This window comes from Chrysemys picta, chromosome 6 (genome assembly GCF_011386835.1).
Source record: "Chrysemys picta bellii isolate R12L10 chromosome 6, ASM1138683v2, whole genome shotgun sequence".
Taxonomy (NCBI): domain Eukaryota; kingdom Metazoa; phylum Chordata; order Testudines; family Emydidae; genus Chrysemys; species Chrysemys picta.
In genome coordinates this window covers 50,601,790-50,623,333 of record NC_088796.1, presented here as the reverse complement: position 1 = coordinate 50,623,333, position 21,544 = coordinate 50,601,790, and the positions used below count along the sequence as shown (strand labels likewise).

At 44.2% G+C, this 21,544-nt stretch overlaps 1 protein-coding gene across 6 annotated transcripts in view; it reads right to left on the bottom strand.

The window, feature by feature from the left end:
* RASGRF2 (Ras protein specific guanine nucleotide releasing factor 2) overlaps positions 1-21,544 on the bottom strand; it is a 197,148-nt gene that overhangs the window by 47,823 nt on the left and 127,781 nt on the right. For all 6 annotated transcript variants that reach the window (XM_042855878.2, XM_042855879.2, XM_005288183.4 and 3 more), the window contains one exon: positions 2,932-3,038. In XM_042855878.2, the coding sequence (XP_042711812.2) occupies positions 2,932-3,038 (107 nt within the window). The remainder of the gene's footprint in view (positions 1-2,931; positions 3,039-21,544) is intronic.

Sequence of the window (21,544 nt, the reverse complement as noted above, 5' to 3'; positions counted from 1 at the left end):
AGTTACCCAAAATTTTCCATTCTAAGATCGTTTACAGTTGCTTATCACTTTACCAAACTTTAACTGTTTGGGCTGAAATTTTCCATGCTGATATTTGACACATCTGTCATTAATTATTATCATTTATTTATATTATAGTAGCGCCCAATGGGGCACTGATCCTGCCTGAGGCCCTTTGTGCTAGGTGCTGTGCAAAAACATAGGCAGAGATGGACCCTGTCCCTGAAGAGTTTACAATCTAAAGACAAGATGTGAATGTAATAAGCAATAGGAGGCAATGGGGAAGGGAGGACGAAGGTAACAATAATAAATTAATGTTTACATAAACTAATAATGTGCACAACTTGATGGTTCTGAATCATTTTACCTTGTTTCAATCATTAAAAAATATCCCTATCAAACCACAACACTTGGTACACCCTTAACGTTTGTCCACGGCTCCTCCAGAAAAGTGTGTCTCTGGACTTTAAAAAAAAAAATCCTTATTTTGTTTGTTTGTTTTACCCCTTCTATTTAGGACTAGTTCTTTCTAAAACATCTAAAATACCCCCTCAACTCACTCAGACAACAAGCCCCCTTTTTCTACATAATCTCTCCCCCTCTTCTTGGAGTGCCCACTGTATCTGGTCAGGAGTGTTCTGGATGCTGTCCTGGTTCAGCGGTGGATCCTTGCTGGTGCAAGAGACCATGAAGTTCAGTGCTCAATTAGTATACAAAGTTCCCAGTTTTGATGACACTTTGGTGCATGGCTTGTCCATCACCTAATCTTCTGTTCAGTCACCATACTTTTCCACCCCTCTATCACCACCAACCTATCACCCAACCTTACCAAACAGCAACCTAGTCCCAACTTGGAATTCTGTACTCTCATGAGGTCCCTGAAGCTGTAAACGTGACACCCTGATGTTGCTGGGGGCATATGCAAGGAATGCACAGAAAACAGCTTGAATTGACTCAGCTCCATCCTTGGCACTGTTAGCAGTGGCGCTCTAACAAGTTAGGTATTTAGCTATTTTGAAAAACTTATTTTTTCTTTAAAACAGTTGAAATAAATATTTAGTTGAACAAATAAAAGCTGGTAGTGTGTATACAAAGCAGAATTTTAATAGGGAATGTTTAGAATTGTATTTACTCTCTTGGTCAGCAGCGGGGATTATAGAGTATTATTTTCAGGTATGCAAAATCCCATGTGAGGAACAACAGCCGATGATGCCAGTTATGTGTGAATTAAAAATTATGGAGACAGACATACGTGGGATTGCAACCAGTTATAAGCCTTCTTTTAACCCCCTCACTTCTCATATGTTCGTCAGGAAAAAGATTTTCATTTCAAATTGCTTGTGATTACTACAAAGGAGTTTCACAGTATGGGTTGTTCAGTTTAGTGAGGGGAGGAAGGATGGAGACTAGTAAGGACTATCAATAACGTGTATTTTGTTCAAAATCCCAACATTCTTCAGGGCAGTGAAAGAGAGGGCAGAGCAAAGATGACATGGGACTCTACTGAGCTTAGGGTGGCCTGTTTCCCTCTGCTCCCAGTGCCTTGCAGAATCTAGGAGCTCCACAGAGTCCCTAGCCTTCAAGGCTGCCTGAATCCTTCAATCGGCTCCCTTCTTTCTAACCCCAACCCCAACTTTTCCATCTATGCATTGTTTTTAAATTATATGTTCTCTATCAACCTTACACTTTCAGTTAACCTTTGGCCTGGGAAAAAAAGAAATGGTCTGTCACACACGAGACTGTTGCAGTAAGTTGTGCAATAAATAAACTGCAGATTAAGTGTTCTTAATCAATACAGACAAAATACTCCATAATAATCACTGGTTACCACTGGTTACTACTGTACCATTTATTTGGGGCTTTCAAAAATGCCTCATGCATTTCCATAGAGATCTCCCTCTCCCTCTTGTTTAACCATTTTTTAAAATTGAATGATGGCTGGAATTTTGCTGCATCTCTTGTAAAGCCCTCCGACATTTGTTTCGTGTGCCCACAGAATACATAAAGGGACAGTGCTATGTATGAAACTCTGTTAGTTAATCGGGTTGTTTTTTCATTCAGCACAGTTTGCATTGTGCAGGAATCTGTCTGTGCACATTGCAGGATTGGGGTCCACCTCTGCATCTATTCGATACACAAACACATGACTATGTTCATGGACAAATAATTTCAGGATTTTCAATAAGTGTATTTGAACCAAAACTGTTTACTATATGAGCACTGACTATCTAAAAGATAAAAAACAGCTTTGTTCATTATTAAGACATTGTCTGAAATAAATAAAACAGACAAGACACTTCAGGATGTAGGGGTCAGGAAACAATAAACAATACACACTTTATACAACATTGCATGACTGGATTAGAGTATTATGGGGATTTATCGGTCTTCCTCTGAAGCATCAGGTGTTGTAAAGCACTAGACACTGTCAGGCAAGATATCAGGCTAAATGGAACAATGGATATGGTAAGGCCTGCTTCTAAAATAATTGGTAGTTTTAATTATTATAGTAAAGATAGCTGTTATATAGATTTCTTCTAGTGCTTTTCCCTTGTCTATTTCAACAGGCTTTACTATAGTAAAGCAGCCTTGTAAAATTGTACAAGTCGAATAATTTTGTACCTGAACTGGTAAGTTGTCAGAACAGCTTTCCAAAATAGCACGAAGGATTCTTCATTTATGCAATAATTTATTTTAATACATTAAACTTCTATAGTATCTTGATGGCACTATCTTCTCATGCAGTTTGACTTCAATTTGACCACTGCTATATTATACAGCAGCACTGCTCAGGAACGTTTTATAGCTAGAGTTGAAGTGATAAGAATTCTATGACTGGGCTGAAGAAAAGATTGTGACCCTTTCCATTTGCAAATCACAGAAAGAGAGTACATGGTGAAATTCAGCTGTAAAAGTGGAACTGAAAAATACCTGAGAATGTTTGGAGACCCAGTGACGCAGGACATTCAGGACACGATTAGTGGCTGCTCTGCGTATTATGAACTCTTTGTCACACATTCGTTCAGAGTTGTTAAATCCTGTAGGAAAAAGTTATCATAATTACACCAAATGAACAAGTAGCTAAAACAAACCCTTAAAATACATTGTTAATAGTGCTGGTAAAATGAAACCACACCAGACATTTCTATGTAATGAAAGAAAAGGAACAGATGCAGAATACGTCAAATATCATTTGGGCTATAGAAACATTGCAGGATTCACATGAGCTAATTCCTCCCTAGTGTAGCTAAATAGATTCCTACTGTGCTTAGCTTTCAGTAATAAGCTGAGAGATGGTTGTCTGCCTTAATCACTTAAAAAGACAAGAAACGGGAGGGGGGGAGGAGAGGGGAGCGAGAGAGGCATGGGACAGAGAAAATCAGACAGGAAGATTGTGGAAGAATGATGAATATGGTTTAGAAAATGGAAGTTGAGGAACTAAATGACAAAAATGTAGAGGAGAAAAAAGTTTGCAGAAGAAATGTCCCTTCATAAAAACATGACAGTACTGTTCAGGCTATATAAGCCAATAAAGAAAGCCCTCCATGGCATTCTTTAAAAAATTGGTGTGATTGGAAAGTGGGAAGGGAAGTAAGAGGAGATATGTTTGCACATTAAGTTTGACTTCCTTGATTTCCAAGTTAGTCTGTCAACTGTATCATGTCCCGACAGCTTTTGTGAAGACATATTTGTTTCCTACTCTACTATATTTGTTTAAGAATATATATTTTTAGAAGCATAATAGAAAATGACATGCTAGATTTCCTCCACAATTTCTTTCTGCAGTTCTCTAGTAGCCCTGATTATAATATGCTATGTATGCTAATGAATATAACATTTTTATGTTTCAAGTACTTGAATTAGAAAGTATTCAATGATTTGAAGGTATATTTAGGAAGTTCCCATTATCCGTCCTAATTGTAACTGTAGATTGCTTGTTAGGTTCAGTCTTTGATTGTACTGCTTTTGATGTCCTTCACAACTGAGTCCTGGTGCTTGAAGCTTACTCCTGTATAACTAGCACTTTGAATAGATTTATTATTTTTTAAAAATAAAAACAGCCGCTAAAGCATCTTATGCTATTACAAATGAAATGACAGATTAAAACTTCTGCGTACTTTGTGAGAAGTACTGAATGTATGCTGGGAGAATGCTTCCAACTGTTTTGTTCTGCTTTTGTTTTCTTTTAAAAGCAAACCAAAGCCAATCTAAACTTCTGTTATACTTCTAGAAAGGTGCACTGAAAAAGACACAGAAATTCAACTAGGTCCTGTATTTTATACTAAAGATTAGACTTCAAACCCAAATTTGTCTTACTGGGGATATGCATTTCAGGGAGGGCCTTTGTACTTGGGCATATTATACTGTGGCTGACATTTAAGATGCAACCTCAAAAGAAATTTCATATTAAAACATTTTCAAGGGTTTAATTGCCCATAAACAGCACAGCAAACAAAATCTCAGTGGCTTTAGCCAATAAAGGGTAACCTAGGTAACATTTCTCTGCTAAATATCTATTCCTTTCACAGTTAACCTCTTGAAGAAGCAATTAGGCATATGTATTATAAATTGTTCAATTAGCCACTTGATTGCAGCACTGAAAGTCACAATGAAAATTATATATTAAACCTCTAGAGACTATTTCAAAAGTAATGCTAAGAGGAACAGTAATCCCATTTCAGGGGAGCTGGAAGGGAAAACAAGAGGAAACCTACAGAGATTACTTCCACTTTTCTGCAAAAGAATAGGGAAAAAACAGAAAGAAAAAAAGATAAAACCTTCAAAGATCTCTCCTCTTGTGCTAATTGCACTGCCCTCTCCTCCTTCACACCAATGTTTTCATCAAATTTTAAAGTGGTTAACTGGTCAGTTCATAACTCTGGTGTTCGTAACTCTGAGGTTCTACTGTACTTAGCTTTGATACTGTGGACCTACACATGAGGATCTCCCATTGATACCAAAGAAAGAATGGCTGAATTATGATATGCATGTCTAAGAGAAGAATTTTACCTCAGATCTGTTGTTTCATTGTATTGTCATGTAGTGTACTTTGGTGTGCCCTAAGTTAACAAAGAAAAAACTGAAACTCCATGTACTCAATTCTGCCTTTTGTGTTAAAAAGCAAATAAATGGAAAAGCCAGGTTTCTTTCTTTCTTTGAATATGTTCCATTTATACTTTACTGCTCTTCTTGCATTATCCACAGTCTTAAAATTTAATATGTAGATTGATCTCTAAAGTAATCTTGTTTGTCATTTTCTAGCTGACACACTAGTGACCTGATTTTCAGAAATGCTGAATATTCCACAGCTCCCTTCGAGTAACTGGGAGCTGTGAGATGATCAGCACCTTTGAAATCAGGCCATAAAGCCACAGACTAAAATCACAGCACAACTTAGATACAAAGTCTAAATCTGATGTATATAAGTCATGTGCAAAAATTTACCAACTGTCTTAGGGCAGGTCTTCACTATGGGGGGTGGGGTCGATTTAAGATACGCAAATTCAGCTACGCGAATAGCATAGCTGAATCCGACGTATCGGAGCCGACTTACCCCGCTGTGAGGACAGCAGCAAAATCGACCTGCGCGGCTCCCCGTCGACGGCGCTTACTCCCACCTCTGCTGGTGGAGTAAGAGCGTCAATTCGGGGATCAATTGTCGCGTCCCGACAAGACGCGATAATTCGATCCCCGAGAGATCTATTTCTACCCGCCGATTCAGGCGGGTAGTGTAGACCTAGCCTTAGATAACTAAGGGTATCTCTACACTGCAATTAAACATCTATGGCTGGCCTGTGCCAGCTGACTCGGCCTCGTGGGACTTTGGCTAAGGGACTCTTTAATTGCAGTGTAGATGTTCGGACTTGACTTGGAGCCTGGGCTCTAGGCAGGGGTGAAAGTAAGATAAATTAATTACCGGTACGGGGGCCCAGCCTTGAGCGGAAGGGGTGGGGCTGAAGGTCAGCCTTTCCATGCTGCCTGGCCTTTGCCACCCGAGGCTCCGGTGGTGATTTAAAGGGCCTGGGGCTCTGGACACTGCCACGGTAGCAGCAGCGGCGGCTGGGAGCCCCAGGCCCTTTTAAATGGCCAGGCCTCGGGGCAGCTGCCCCTTTTGTCCCCCCATCCCGTACCCGTTGGCGGCCCTGCCAGTAGGGTGCCTACCCGTCGGCAGCCCTGGGGAGTCTGTGGGGGCAAAAGGAGCAGCAACGTTAAAGCACTTTAATGTTGGCTGCGTACGGGCTGATACCAGTGGCTACTTCTTACCGGATGCCGTACCGGCCCACTTTCACCTCTGGCTCTAGGGCCCTGTGAGGTGTGAGGGTCCCAGAGCTTCAGCAGCCGCCTGAGCCAGAATGTCTACATTCTGCAATTCAACAGTCCCTTAGCCTGAGCCCAAGTCAGCTGCCAGGACCAGCTGCCAGTTTTTAACCTGAACCCTAAGTAACTTTACCTAAATATTTGCAGTACTCAAATTTGTGTAATTGATCCCTGTGGCAGACGGTGACCCTTTCTTTGGCCTGTAGGTCAGAATATCATTGTTTCTTCTCTCCAGTGATTTACTTTACCACCTCTGTAAGACCATTCACTTCATGATCACTCTCAGAACCCATGAATGCAGTGTAGATAAGAGACCCAAATGTGCAACTAAATATCCTAAAACAGTGATTTAAACCTGTGCTCTGCAGATCCCAAGGGGGCGGCAGACTATGTCTAAGGTTTCCAAGAGGATCCACAACTCCATTTGAAATTTTTTAGGGGTCCACAAATGAAAAAAGGTTAATTTTTTTTTAATGTAACCCTTCTGCCCATCTAAATTGGCAGCAACAAGGGCCGGGTTCTGTATCTAGGGGTTCCGTTTCAATAACGCAATGCAAAACCGGCTCGAGCCCCCACCCAGTGACCTGGGACAATTACATACCACCCCCTGGGCACCTCTAAGAGGCAATACTTCCCCTCTCGCAAGCACGGAGTCTGAGTGTAACAGAAAATGTTTAATAACATGAGGTAAACAACATCAGCATTAAATGGGAAAACACCACAACTAGAGTTTTTAGACCAAACCATGAGCGAAGACCCACCCCAGCAAATTGGGCCGTGTCCTCTCCCGTTGGTTCTTGAAACCAGCGACCCAAGAATCACCAAAGTCCCAAAAGTCCACCAATCCCAAAGTCTCTTGGGTCCAGCAACCCAAGAATCACAAAAGTCCCAAAAGTCCGACAACCCCCCAAAGTCTCTGTCCATGATCAGTGCAGCCCCAGAGTTCAAAGGGGGGGGGGGGTGAGCAGGGTGTTAAGGGGCACCTTACGTGATCCGAGGCCAACCGGCTGCTTCTCCGTGGGGTTCCACTGCAGCCTTCACCACGAACTGCTCCACTCCACCCGCAGTCCCACGAACTGCTCTGGCAGCTGCTCCGCTCTGCTGCAGGGCCGGTGAGCCGCTCCGCTCCGCTCACCGACCTGTGAGCTGCACCACTCCGCTCACCGACCTGTGAGCCGCTCCGCTCCGCTCCAGCCGTCCCTTGGGCCGCTCCCACAAGGCTCTGCTCTGCTAGCTGCTCCTCCAGCTGCTCCGCTCACCGACCTGTGAGCCGCTCTGCTCCGCTCACCCCCGCTAAGCTAAGTTAGCTTAGCAAGTTAGCTTCAGGCTCCCCCACTAGTTAACACAGCCTCAGTGATCTCAGCTCTTAAATAGCTTTAGCTCTTTTGTGATTTCAGCTCTTAGTGATTTCAGCTAGTAGTAGGGGAGCCCCAGTGCTGGTGCACTATTGGCCCAAAGTGAACTCAGCTCAGCAGTCTGTAACTAGACTCCTAAGGGAATCAAAGTTAGCTCTGACATTCAACAGTAGAGAGAGGAGGTAGTGCAATTGGTGTTTCAACCCCCCTCGGGGAGGGGCCACACCATCAGGTACAAATACCTGTCCCCATCCTCTCTCAATTCACTGGGTTTTGTAACCCATGCCCCTTGACAAGCAAATGCTACTTAGGTAATGGTGAATGACTCACTCAGTCCTTCTGTCATACAACAGTTCCACTGGCCTTGATTCACAGAATCAGGGTAACAAAACTTTATTCTTCCTGCCCCAATAACAGAGAAACTGGGGATCCCACACCAGCCAAAGTAACCACTTTGAGTTGCTGTGGTTTCATGCCAGGCAAGTGGGTGTGCCTATGCAAACAAGATCAGCCCCTGGAGTTCTTTTCCACCCTCGCCATAATTCACCACCAGATGTCAGGGTAGAGCTCATCCTGACTCTGCTTACATTAATAATGGAGATATCCTATCTCCTAGAACTGGAAGGGACCTTGAAAGGTCATTGAGTCCAGCTCCCTGCCTTCACTAGCAGGACCAAGTACTGATTTTGCCCCAGATTCCTAAGTGGCCCCCTCAAGGATTGAACTCACAATCCTGGGTTTAGCAGGCCAATGCTCAAATCACTGAGCATATCCCTCCCCCCCTAAAATGTAGTTCTAGACCAATATTTGATTGCTAAAGCCCAAAATCATTTTAATTCTATTGTTAACTTCTTTAAACAGCTGTTAAACCTACAGATATTGCCAGAAGTCGTGCAGCAGAATACCCTTATCTTTACCACAGCTCCCACATGTATCCACAGGAAGAGCTTTAATCTTAGGCAGTCTTTGTGGTGTCCAATACATTATTTTTGTTGAATTAAACATAAACCTATAGAAGCATATTTTGTATTGTGTAATAGTTTACCACTGTGGAGCCTTTAAAGGACTCCCTCTCTTTATCCCAGGTTTTAGTAATGTCTTCAAGACTCAGAGTCATTTTTTGTCAAAAAGGCATATATGGATGACATGTGTCTGGCGAGTTTGTGGAGCTTCTCTATTACACCACCTACTTCAAGGGAGTCAGGCAATCCCAGGGCATCTGAGCTAAAGTGATAGGTCAATAAATTATTCCGTTGTACATATTGCTGTGTCCCTGTGACCAGAAGTTAATACAGATGTTGTAGCACCTGGAATGGAACTATACCTCCATCACCAACCAAACATATAATATGCCTCTCTATCCATTCTCTCCAAGGGAAGCCAAACTGTAAATTAGAATTACCCCATGTAGAGGCTTTTGTATGGTGTCTGAGTTGAAAATGGAAACGATTAGCCAAAATCCCCTCCTGGTGACCACTACAGAGGATACTCTGTTTTTCTCTGTAGGGTAACATGAACATCTTAAGAACGCCAATAGGGTGATCAGTTTCATTCATTCTCTTCCAGTTCCCACCCATTGGGCTTGTTATTCTTATGTGCTGGAATCAGTGAGGGGCTTGGGATGTGAGCATGACAGAGGTAAAATAATAGTTCTAGGCCTGGGTTTCTGAAACCATCCCCATCAATGGGGAGATGAACATCCTTGATTATATGGGGCCCAGGTCAATGCCCCAAGATAAGGTTTTGACAATCTTAGTAAACCTTTTAAAATAACATGGTGAGATGGTGACAGGTATCCCACTCAAAATCTACAAAAATTTAGGTAAGTAATCTTAACTGTGTTAATTCCCTCCCTCCCCCAAGACTCAGAGAGACCACTTGCCACTGACTGGTGTCTTCTGCTAGGGGCAGGAGGGCAGGTTCTAAATTCATTTTTACAAGTTTCTCAAAATTCCTTGATAATTTGGGCCTGATAGCAACTGCAAGGAGCATTCAATAGCAGCCATTGCTGTTTGGAAGGAGGAGACTATAGCTTTAATTGGGAGAGTGTCTACGTCTATCTTTTCCTTCACTGGCAGACATCTTTCCTACGGGTGGGCAGGTCTCTCCTCTCCTGGATTTGCAGATCAGAGAGGTTCTTGCCCTTGCTGCTGAGCCCCCAGCTGGCATCAGCAGAGTTTAAGGTATGTGTTTTTTGGCTAGTAGACTGCACTAGAGTACTCAGGAGCTCACTCTCATTTTCCACAGTCCCCTGGTGACTGGCCAAGTAATGTGTGGAAGCAGAAAGTTATTCTCCGACAAATGTAATCTCATTTCCCCCAACTGTAAAACAAATGAACAATACTTACCTATCTCACAGGAATGTTTTGCTTACTTAGTGTTTTTGCATTTTGTAGATTGGCTACCATCCATATATATATCAAAACATTCTGATTATTATATACACTAAAATGCAGACTGAACATTACAAGGACATAGATGAATAGATTTGACTCAAAATCTGAACTCTCTTAACAATTGTTACTGCTCTCAATACACTGAATATCTTTTAAATATTTTTATATACACCATCTCACCTCTAAAAAAACAATAGCCATTATTTTCCTGAGATCCATCCATTTATTCATCAGCATTTTTAAAGCATCCATCACTGTATGATAGTATCTAGATACATACTACCTGGGCTATACAAAATTACTTTCTTCTTTCTGGTCACCTCATGTGTATTTATCTGTGGGAGGAAGTAATCTAGCCCATGGCTTTAGGCTACGGGCCCAAGTCAACCATGTATTGAACATCTCCTGTGGGTGTAGAAGGCTCTCAGTTCCCAATGGCTTCAGTGGGAGTTGCAGGTGTACAGTGCCTCACAAGAGGCACTCAGTACTCCACAGGGTCATATCCTGCACCATCACCAGTAGTAAACATAAGAACATAAGAATGGCCATACTGGGTCAGACCAAAGGTCCATCCAGCCCAGTATCCTGTCTGCCGACAGTGGCCAATGCCAGGTGCCCCAGAGGGAGTGAACCTAACGGGTAATGATCAAGTGATCTCTCTCCATCTCAACCCTCTGACAAACAGAGACTAGGAACACCATTCCTTACCTATCCTGACTAATAGCCATTAATGGACTTAACCTCCATGAATTTATCTAGTTCTCTTTTAAACCCTGTTATAGTCCTAGCCTTCACAACCTCATCAGGCAAGGAGGAGGTTACAAAACACCATGAAAAATTAGTTCCAATAAGCAAACTGGAGGCACTACTTTAAGAGAAAATAAACCTGTCAAATCTTCATCTGTAAGAATTACACGCTACTTATAAATGCTAAATATACAGACTTTGCTGCTTAATAGATGATTAATTAGTTTTTGGGTTGCTGCCATATTCAAAAATTTCTACAGCTGGTAAATGTGATAAAAGTAACAATGTGATATAATTTGCCAAACAACAGAGCGACAAATATAAAGATGTTTACAGGGGCAAAGTAACACAGAGATCTTTTAGCCGTTAGCACTTTATGTGTTAAATGAAACATATTTTAAAAACTTTAAGGGTGAAAAATGAAGCAGTCAAGATTCAGGAAATGCCAAAGTTGAAGTGGACTGTGAAACTTTGACTCTGCTCCCTTGTGTGCACACATTGTGATACAGCTTTTAATCACGTGAGCACATGCTTTTATTCCCACAAAGTGACTACTGTATTTACTCCATGTGCAGGCGCAGAGTCGAGGCTGTGGGCCTGTGCAGCAGAAAGTTTTCCAGAAGTAGGAAGTCAGAAGCATAGGTGTCCTTTAAGCCCTGCACCACCTGGGATTGGAGGCCTGGAGCTGGCTGGCACAGCACACATGATAAGCAGGTGCAAGGGGTGCAAATTGCCTCTCCCTTTCTGCTCTACACAAATGCCAGGGGAGGGGAATCAAGGTCTATGAGCTCCATCTACCAGATCGATTCTCCCTTTGCTTTGAGGGGCCCCGCAGAATCCATGGGTAACTACAGCCACTGCCTGATGGAACTCAGATAATCCACAGAGAGCACCTGCTTCTCTTCATAATTTCCTCCCCTGGCAGCCAACTGCTTCAGTAGTCATGTTTCCGTCAATTCTCCCACACTGTGACTTGGCCCTTCTGATGAAGTAAGAAGATTCAAAGCTGTCTTACACTGCTCTTGGCAGCATTAATTTCTGCAATATTTTCTGCTCTGATTTTCAAGGGGAACAGCCACTTCCTATCTCTGTTCCTCTGCAGCTGGACACACCACTTCCCATGGCGTTCCAGCCAGGTGAGGGCTATCCCCCACTTGGGGAAGTGGTGCGTAGGGTTACCATACGTCCGGTTTTTCCTGGACATGTCCAGCTTTTTGGTAATCAAACCCCCGTCCGGGGGGAATTGCCAAAAAGCCGAACATGTCCGGGAAAAATACCGGCCGGGCACTTCCTCTCCCGCAGCTGCTGTGCTCCTCCCCTGACTCTGCGGCTCTGTTTAAGAGCCGAGCTGCCCGAGTGCTACCGGCTTCGGGCAGCCCCCATGCCTCCGGACCCTGAGCCGCTAGCCGGGCACTTCCCCTCCCAGGCTCCGGGGGCGCAGGGTCCAGAGGCATGGGGCCTACCCAAAGCCGGTAGCGCTCGGGCAGCTCGGCGCTTACAGAGCCCAGCAGCCGCCGGAGCCCGGGAGGGGAAGTGCCCAGCTGGGGGCGCAGGGTCCAGAGGCATGGGGGCTGCCCAAAGCCCGAGCGCTACCGGCTTCACGGTTTGCCGGGCAGCCTCCAGACCCTGCGCCCCCGGCTGGGCGCTTCCCCTCCTGGGATCCAGCTGCGCTGGGGAAGTGCCGGCCGGGGGCGCTGGGTCTGGAGGCTGCCCGGTAAACCGTGAAGTCGGTAGCGCTCGGGCAGCCCTTTTCACGTGGCTGGGAGGGAGAAGGGGGAGTTAGGGCGGGGACTTTGGGGAAAGGGTGGGGAAGGGGCGGAGTTGGGGTGGGGGTGGGAAAGGGGCGGGGCCAGGGCCCATGGAGTGTCCTCTTTTTTTATTTTTTAAATATGGTAACCCTAGTAGAGCGTGGCGCATACAGCACAGCTTTCCCTCCTATTCTATTCATGATTTTCAACCATATTTGGTCCATGTTTCCATTCTTTTGCTGCCCTTCATGCCAAGCAAAATATTCCTCTACACTATCCACTTGTTTCCTTATCTAACCTTTTCCTGGTGCTCACACTGAACTCCCCCGATCCCCACTAAAACCAGGGTGCAATATCACCATACAACACCTTTCAGAGGAACTCCAGAAGTAGTATTGCTAACTATCAGTGCTCCTTGTATGCAGCTCTTCAGTGTGACTTACTTCTAAGGAACAATTTTTCCCAGTGTCTGTTGACATGAACATATACTGTTACTACAAATAAGGCCTCTTAATATAATGGTGACTGCTGCAGAAATCATATCACAACTTCTCAAATGCATTGATAACTTGCCAGTGAACACAAATATTGCCAGCTCCACTGCATTAATTCTTTCAATATGATTTAATCGCTGGGTATACTTTGGCCATGTACTTGCCTTCACGTTATATAACATAAAATCCAGTTTAACTTTCAGACAGTTTTCTTACATGCATTACAAGCAAAAAACACAGTTACTTACTGTAACTGTTGTTCTTTGAGATGTGATGCAGATGTGTATTCCATGTAGATGTGCATGCACCCACTGCACCATAGCCAGAGAACTTTGCCTAGCAGTACCCATAGGGGGGGCACTTGCATCTCATGGCCCTAGCCTCTCCCCAACCATATAAGGGTGGCATCGCCCCGGCACCAATCAGTTCCTTCACACCAAACATCAGAAGCAGAGACTCCAGTGCAGAGGGGACGAAGGGTTAGAAATACACATCTACATTACATCTCGAAGAACAACAGTTACAGTAAATAACCATGTTTTCTTCTTCTTCGAGTAGATGCAGCCATTTATTCCATACAGGTGACACACAAGCAGTACCCACAGGAGGTGGAGCTCAGAGTCTGTTTAAACAAGGACTGCAGGATTGCCTTCCCAAAGTCTGCATCTGAGTGGGATACAGTAGTAATGGTTTAGTGGTTTGTTAACATACGTTCAGAGGACCAAGTAGCAGGCTTGCAAATGTCCAAAATGGAAACATCACTTAGAAACACAATCCATATTGCCTGGGCTCTCGTAGAATGAACTTGTATCTGGGGGGGGGGGGAGGTGAGATATAATGAGCTACTTTGTATGCTGTCACAGTGCAGGAAGTCATCCACCTGGAGACCGTCTGGGAAAAAACGGCTTGACCTTTCATTCAGTCAGCATATGACACAAACAGATGAGGTGAAGAACAAAGGAATTTAGTCCTATCCATGTAGAAAGCTAGACATCGCCTGACATCCGACATGTGAAGATGATGCTCCTCTAGGGTTGAATGTAGTTTAAGAATAAACAGCGATAGATAAATGACTAAGTTCAAGTGAAACTGAGAAACCACTTTAGGCAAAAACTTAGGGTGCAGCCATAGAGTCACATTGTCTTTGGCAAACTGTGTGTAAGGAGGCTCTGCCATCAAGGCCTACAATCACATTCTTTCCTTGCAGATGTCATTGCTATCAGGAAGGCAGTTTTCTGACACAAAAGGAAGAAAGGGGAAGTTGCCAGAGGCTCGAACAGAGGCCCCCAAAGAGCCACTAGGACAAAGTTAAGGTCCTACAAAGGAATCAGTTCTTTTACTAGGAGTAGAGATGAGTGACTCCTTTCAAGACTCTTACTACCCTGGCATTCGAGAATACCGACTTCCCCTGGACGGGTCGATGAAACGCCAAAATTGCCACCCAGGTGCACTCTCAGTAAACATAGTGTAAGACCAGAACACTGAAGATGTAACAGTGCTCCAATATGTCCTGGAAACAAGCCAGCCTACGTTGAACTCCCCAGACCAATGACCATATCAAGAACCACTTCTACTTGGCCAAATAGGTTGCTCTGGTGGAGGGTTTCTTACTACCGAACAGAACTTGTCAGACTCACTCTAAACATCATTCCTCCTGTTCATCTAACTATACAGCATCCGCACTGTGAGATTACTGGATGCAAAACCTGACTATGATGCTGAGTCAGGAGTTCGAGATGAAGAGGAAGGGATATAGGAGATCAGATCGATAATGTGAGGAGGTCTGAGAACCAACACTGTCTCAGCCAAGCTGCGGCAATGAAAATGAGCTTGGCATGGTTCAATTTCAGCTTGAGAATGACCTGCAGGATGACTGGGATAGGAGGAAATGCATACAGAAATGCCAATTCCCCATTTATGTGGAAAGCATTGATCAGGGAGCCCGGACTGAGACACTCACAGGAGCAAAACAGATGACATTTCTTGTTGTTTCTAGTGGCTAATAAGTCGATCATTAGAATGCCCCAAAGTACAGAAATAGATTGCAGGACCTTGGGCTGCAGAGACCACTTGTGGTTCAGGGAGATCATTCTGCTGAGATGATCCACTATGAACGGCACAAAGCTCCAGGACATTGATATGCAGAAAAGCTTCCTGTTCTGACCAGAGGCCTTGAACTTTAAGCAACCCCAGGTGTGCTCCTCAATCCATTAAGGAGGCATTGGTAACCATAGTCCTGGTTGGTGGAGACCAAGCAAAGGGAACTTCCTGTCACACATTGTCCTGCACCGTACACCATTATAAGAAGTCCAGGATCGGTGGGGGAAGTCGGACCAGACTATCCAAAGGATGGCAATTTGGATGATAGATTGAGTCCAGCCACATCTGAAGAGGATGTATCTGTTGAGATGGCAGAGGTTGACAATAAGTGTCACCCCTCCCTGGCATTTTGGAACCAGAAAAAACTGGGTGGGAAGGAGGGATGGAGAGGAACTGTAAGGCATTACCCGATCTGACGGTGCTTAGGACCCAGCTGTCCATGGTAATCGAGTCCCAGACACTGTAAAAATGAGCCAGCCTATCCCAAACAGGAAGGGGATAGGGATGGAGAGGTCACCACTGGATCTCTGATCTGGACATAGAAGTCTAGTGCTGGCTAGATGACGAGGGAGGGTGGGCTGTCTGGCTGAACCTGGAGCCAGAGGATCTCTGCCTCTCAGATCTATGACCCTTTCTTGGGTAATCCCGCTGCCTCACAGGATGGGAGGACTGGCTGAATAAAGCACTGCAAGCAGTATTACCATTGCTGTTGTTGACCATTATAGTGGTGTCTCTGTAACACCAGACATAAACTCCCAAGAATACGAAGTGGCCTTGGAATCCTTAAATGAGTGCAGAGTCTGGTCAGTTTTGCCAATTATCGAAAAGTAGGTCCTCAATAGTCTACTGTACATTGGGTGCAATGCCAGAGTTCTGCAGCCATAAGGCCCTCCTCATGGTTACAGCGGAAGCCGTACTTCTGGCCGAGGCATCTGCTGCAGCAAAAGGCAGGGCTGCTGCAGCAAAGACTTCACAACCAAACAGCCTTCTGCAACAAATGTCTTGAAGTCCTTCCTGGAGACTTCTCGCAACTTGCTGGCAAACTTAGATATGGCCATCCAGTTAACAAAATCATACTTAGAGAGCAATGCCTGTTGGTTTGCTACGTACAGCTGCAGGGAAGAAAAGGTATAAATCTTCCTCTCCATCAAGTCCATCTTCTTGGACTTTTTGTCCTTAGGACTGGACTAATATCTTCCCTGCCATGCCCCGTCATTTGCCACAATGACCACAAAAGAGGCTGGGGTCAGGTAGGAATAGAAGCCCTCAAACTCCCACATGGATATGAAGTATTGCTTCTCCAAATGTTTCACCATGGGAGGCAATGAAGCCAGAGTACTCCAGCTCCAAGAGGGCCTCATTAGTTGGGAGAACTACTCTCCCTGGAGCAGATTCTTGGAGAATATTCAGCAGTTTATGTGTATTTTCCTGCAGGAATTCTGCCTGGATGTCCAAGGTAGCAGACATATGCCTCAAGGGATCCTGGTATGCCTTAAAGTCCTCAGGCATCCAGGGGAGGAGGAGCCTACCACAATAGAGTCACCTGGTGAGGACAAGGAGTTGGTTCGCTGTGCCAATGACGGATCCTGCTCCTGGATTACAGGATCCTTAAGAATAGATGTGATTGCTTAAAAGGAACAGTGTGATAACTTACAACCACAGGCAATAAGCTGGCCATAACCTTCAGAGAGAATGCAAAGCGATGTGACGGGCATTTTAAACATCTGGCTTGCTGCAGATATTGCAGTGTAAGGCAGGGAAATGTGCAGTCTTAAAACCTAGTTAGGAGGGAGTGAGATGTGGGTCTTCACCCGAGAGAGGTGACGGCTGGGAGCTGGCAGCCCAAAGTGGGTACCCGTTGTGGATCATGGAGGGGGAATACAGGTGCAGTTACCCTGAAACTGAGATAGTGGGCTCTACAATCTAGCAGACAAAGATATAATAAGGCCCAATGAAGCTAGACAAATTCAGACAGAAAATAAAGCATAAAATTTAACAGTGAAGGTAATTAACCATTGGAAAAAATTTACTTAGGGTCTTGGTGTGTGCTCCATCAGTGGCAATTTTTAAATCAAGACTAGATGTTTTTCTCAAAGATATGATCTAGTTCAAACAGGAATTATTTTGGAGAAAGTTCTATGGCCTGTTCTATGCATGAGGTCAGACTAAAGGATCACAGTTGTCCCTTCTGGCTTTGAAATCTGTGACTCTAGATAGAAGTTTTTACTTATATTCATCACTAAAAGTATAATTAAGAATAGTTTGCCTCAGCACACATTTAAAAGAACGTTTATTTGACAAGTTAAAGATTTACAGTTTTATCTGTTATATAATCTTACAGCAATAATTGGCCTTAGCACTTTTCCATAGGAGTCTGCTAGAGAGCAACCACTAATTGCTACTTGTAACAAATCTGAGTTGCTAAGAATTTCTCCTTCTCTTTCATTTCTTTGACTATAATATCAGGGTACTATAAACTGGCTGTCTGAAGTATTCCAGAGCTGGAAAAGAGAACTATTCATATTAGCTAAGAGAGAAAGAGAGTATAAAGATGAAGAACTTAATTTAAGGAACATGGACTACCGTGTCTAATCTATAATAGAATCATTCCTCTTCAGTAATTGTCAAATAAGTGTATTCTGGATCATAATTTGACGGTTCATTCAAGCTCTGTGAGGCTTGGAAGTAGGGATTATTAATTCTTAGCCCAGAGTTTAGGGCTACACCAGTTTAAGAATGAGACACATTTAAACCTCCATTACTCCAGCCTTTTTGTTTATATTTTTAGCACATAATTGCTGACAGGTTCAGCAATAGAGTTGTCCTGATGAATGGCTGTCAAAAAGCAGGAAAAATCAAGTCTTTCTGTCTTTTAATTTTACTATTATAGGTCCTCAGGATATGTGGAATCCTTTTGGTATGAGAACCATATTGTTGAAACTTTCATGTTTAACCTCTCGTGTCATAAATAATTTCAAGTACGCATTTGACTCTTTTGCCAAAAGCCTCCATGGCAAATAGAAACTACTAGCAAATCAAGTCAAGGGATTCACACAAACCAGCTGATGAACGGTAGTATTAATTCATATGTTGTCACTATAGCTCTATTTACTTTTTGCAAAATATTTCAAAATTATAAAGAAATGGACTTTAAATGACTATTCTGAAAAAACTCTTGTTTTAAATCTCTGTAGTTAGAAACTTACTCTGTAAGGAATATAATGCAAAGGCTAAGCAGTCTGGGTCATTTTGAAACCAATCTGGCTGTAAACTAAGAGCTAAAGCCACAAAGGAGGCTTAGGCATGCAACACCTAACTCCAGGGATGTAGCCTCCCAATTCAATGAGTGTATTTTAGTTAACTGCCAATGGAGGGGCAGCTGGGCCAAACCTGAGGAGGTGCTATGACCCCACGCTCCAGTTTGCAATGCCAGGAGTGGGGAGCCAGGCCCAGCCCCGTGGGACAAGAGTCGCTGCTGTGGAGTGACTTCTGTGGGCACAATTGAACCCATACAAAGCCGCCCCTTCCTAACACCTAGGCACTTTGCTGCCTACTGGAATTCACAGCCCTGAGTTAGGTACCCAGGCTCCCCATGCATTGTATGGTGAGAGTTTGGCACCCAATAAAGAGATTCACAGAAGCCAGTATGCTGAGCGGGGAGCCACTGAAGCTAGCTAGGAGTGAAATGCGAAAGAAAGGGGCAGGACCTAAGGCCCAGATCCACTAAGGAACTTGGCCACCTAACTCCTATTGATCATGACCTTAGGCATCTGACTGACAGGCTGGAGGGAGGGGCATATCTCCATTTGGGATTCTGTCCTGGTGTTGAGCATCTAAGCCAGATCAGCCCTTTCTCATGAAAAAACAGAGACTCCTATCCCGCTATAGCCAATAGCCCAGTGGTCAGAGCACTTCCATGTTCTAAAACCCCTGGTCTGCCTGTTTTGTAGCAGGGACTTGAAGACAGGTCACCCACATTGCAGGTGGGTTCCCTAACCACTGGCCTATAGGTTATTCTGTGCTAGGGCTCTCTCAATCTCTCCTGTTGAAGCTGTTCCACTTTGTATACATAAATATTTATTGGAGCAGGGATTTGAACTTTACCACTCCCACATCCCAGGCTACATCCAAGGTGAGTGCCAGAACTACCACTTTGCAGAGTCAATTTCCCACATTTCCTCCCCTCCCCCATGAATATTTAAGTATTTATGCAACGTGGAAGAGCTTCTACAGAAGAGATTGAAAGACACCCACCCCAGAATACCCAACAGACTGGTGGTCAGGGCACTCATATGGAAAACCCATGCACAAGTCCACTTCCAAGCCAGGCAGAGCAGGGATTTGAACACAGGTTTCCCACATGAGTACTCTACCCCTTGCCTATTAGGTGTCCTAGGACACATACACACCAGCCAGCCAGCCCGCCCCTGAAATGCCAAACCTGCTTGCCATGGCTGTCTTTTGTGACAGTTAAATATTCTCAGAGCACCTCTATTGGTTCAGGGCCCGCAGGGAGTGCCTATTTTGAGAATCCAACTGAAGCTTAGGCATAAATGATGGCTCTGAGCAGCTCATTCGTGCTGGGCACCATCAAGATTTAGGTGGCTTTGCACATGCCCACCATCAGAAACTTGGGCAATTATGGCCATTCAGATGCCTACAGAGTGAGGCAAAAGTTGAACAGGGCATGTCAGTGGCTCCTAGGGTGACCAGATCACCACACTAAAATATCGGGACACATTGGGGTACCATCAGCCCTGCCCACAGTCCATCCCCGCTCCAGCCCCACTCTGCCCCAGGTCCCGCCCCCACCCCACTCAGCCCCCCCCCCCATGCGCCCTTCCTCATCCCCTGGCCTGCCGCTGGCTTGCTGCGTCTCTCCTCAGTTCCCCACCCACCGCTTGCCTCCCTGCCCGCTTGCTCGCCCGCCCACCACTCATCTCTTAACCCCCCCACCCGCCACTCACCCCTACGGCGCCGACTTCCCGTCTGTCGGGTGCTCACCCACCCTCCGCTTCTTCCCACCCCTGCACTGCCCTCACCCCACCCTCATTCCATCTCCTTCCCCCAAGTCCCCACCCCTGCCCTGCCTCTTCTCTGCCTCCTCCCCTGAGCGTGCTGCGTACCCACTCCTCCCCCCTCCCTCCTGGAAAGTGCTAAGCGCCGCCAAACAGCTGTTAAATGGCGGGAAGCACTGGAGGGGGGGAGGAGCAGGGATACGGCATGATGGAGGGAGTGGGGGAAAAGGAGGCAAGAAGGGGGGAGCTTGGCTGCAATTTTTCCCCGTGGGTGCTCCAGCCCCGGAGCACCCACGGGGTCAGTGCCTCCCTCCCACTCACCTCCTCACCTGAATATCGGGACAAATGGCGTCCTCATCGTACATTGATCAGGACGCGGGACAAAGGGTTAAATATCGGGACAGTCCAATATAAGCCCTAATTGTAATATTTAACTATACTGAGAATTATGGTTATCCATGAAATTACTGGATTAAAACACAAGAGCCACCATTCTTGAAAAAATTACTTTAGGATCCAAAGTAACATTATAATACAGCAGGCCAGATTTGAAAATGTGGCCCTTAAAATCTTAAAAAGAGGGTTGTTACAACATGAGAGACAGAAATAGATTTTCTTTTCTATTTGAGACATATTTTTTATCATGAGGCATATATCACAGAAAGAACCGTGTACTGAGGAAATAGTGTATTGTTAAAAGTTACTAAACAATGTGAAAATATGCTAACAGCTGTAAACTGCTTCGGAAGCTTGTTCTTAAAAATATATAACACACCTCAGGGAGGAAGAAAACAATGAAGATACTAAAACTCATTTTTGTACTAAAGGTCAACAGTAATAGAAATTGTATTTTTATTTTTAACATATTGGTAATAAAATGTTGGTTCGGAGAAAGTAAATAATATTGCTCACTTCTTTAATATACATAGAGGAACACATAGCAGAATAAAAAATATCTGAGTTTTAATCTACAGCATGTACTGGGGCAAATTTATCACTGGTGTAAGCAGTTGGCAAAAACACTTAAGGCCAAATTTTCAAATGTGATTGCTTAAATAGCATACTAGTTGTTGGGTACATACACATTCACTTCAAAACCCAATAATGCGATACAATGTTTATATTTGTGTTTTTACATGTAATTATCTAGTTTCCAAGTTTGAATAGTTTGAATGATATTAAGGTGCAACCAACCACTTGTATTAAAAATGTGACCCAGGGCTTTCCTCCTCTCCCACCAATATCTAAACTGCTGCTAACATTTTAAGGACCTGATGGGAATTTCCTGGAATCTGCAGCTATTGGTGAAGAAAATATCTCCTCTCCGGTGGTAAAAGAATACTGAATCAGGAATTTATTCTATTATTC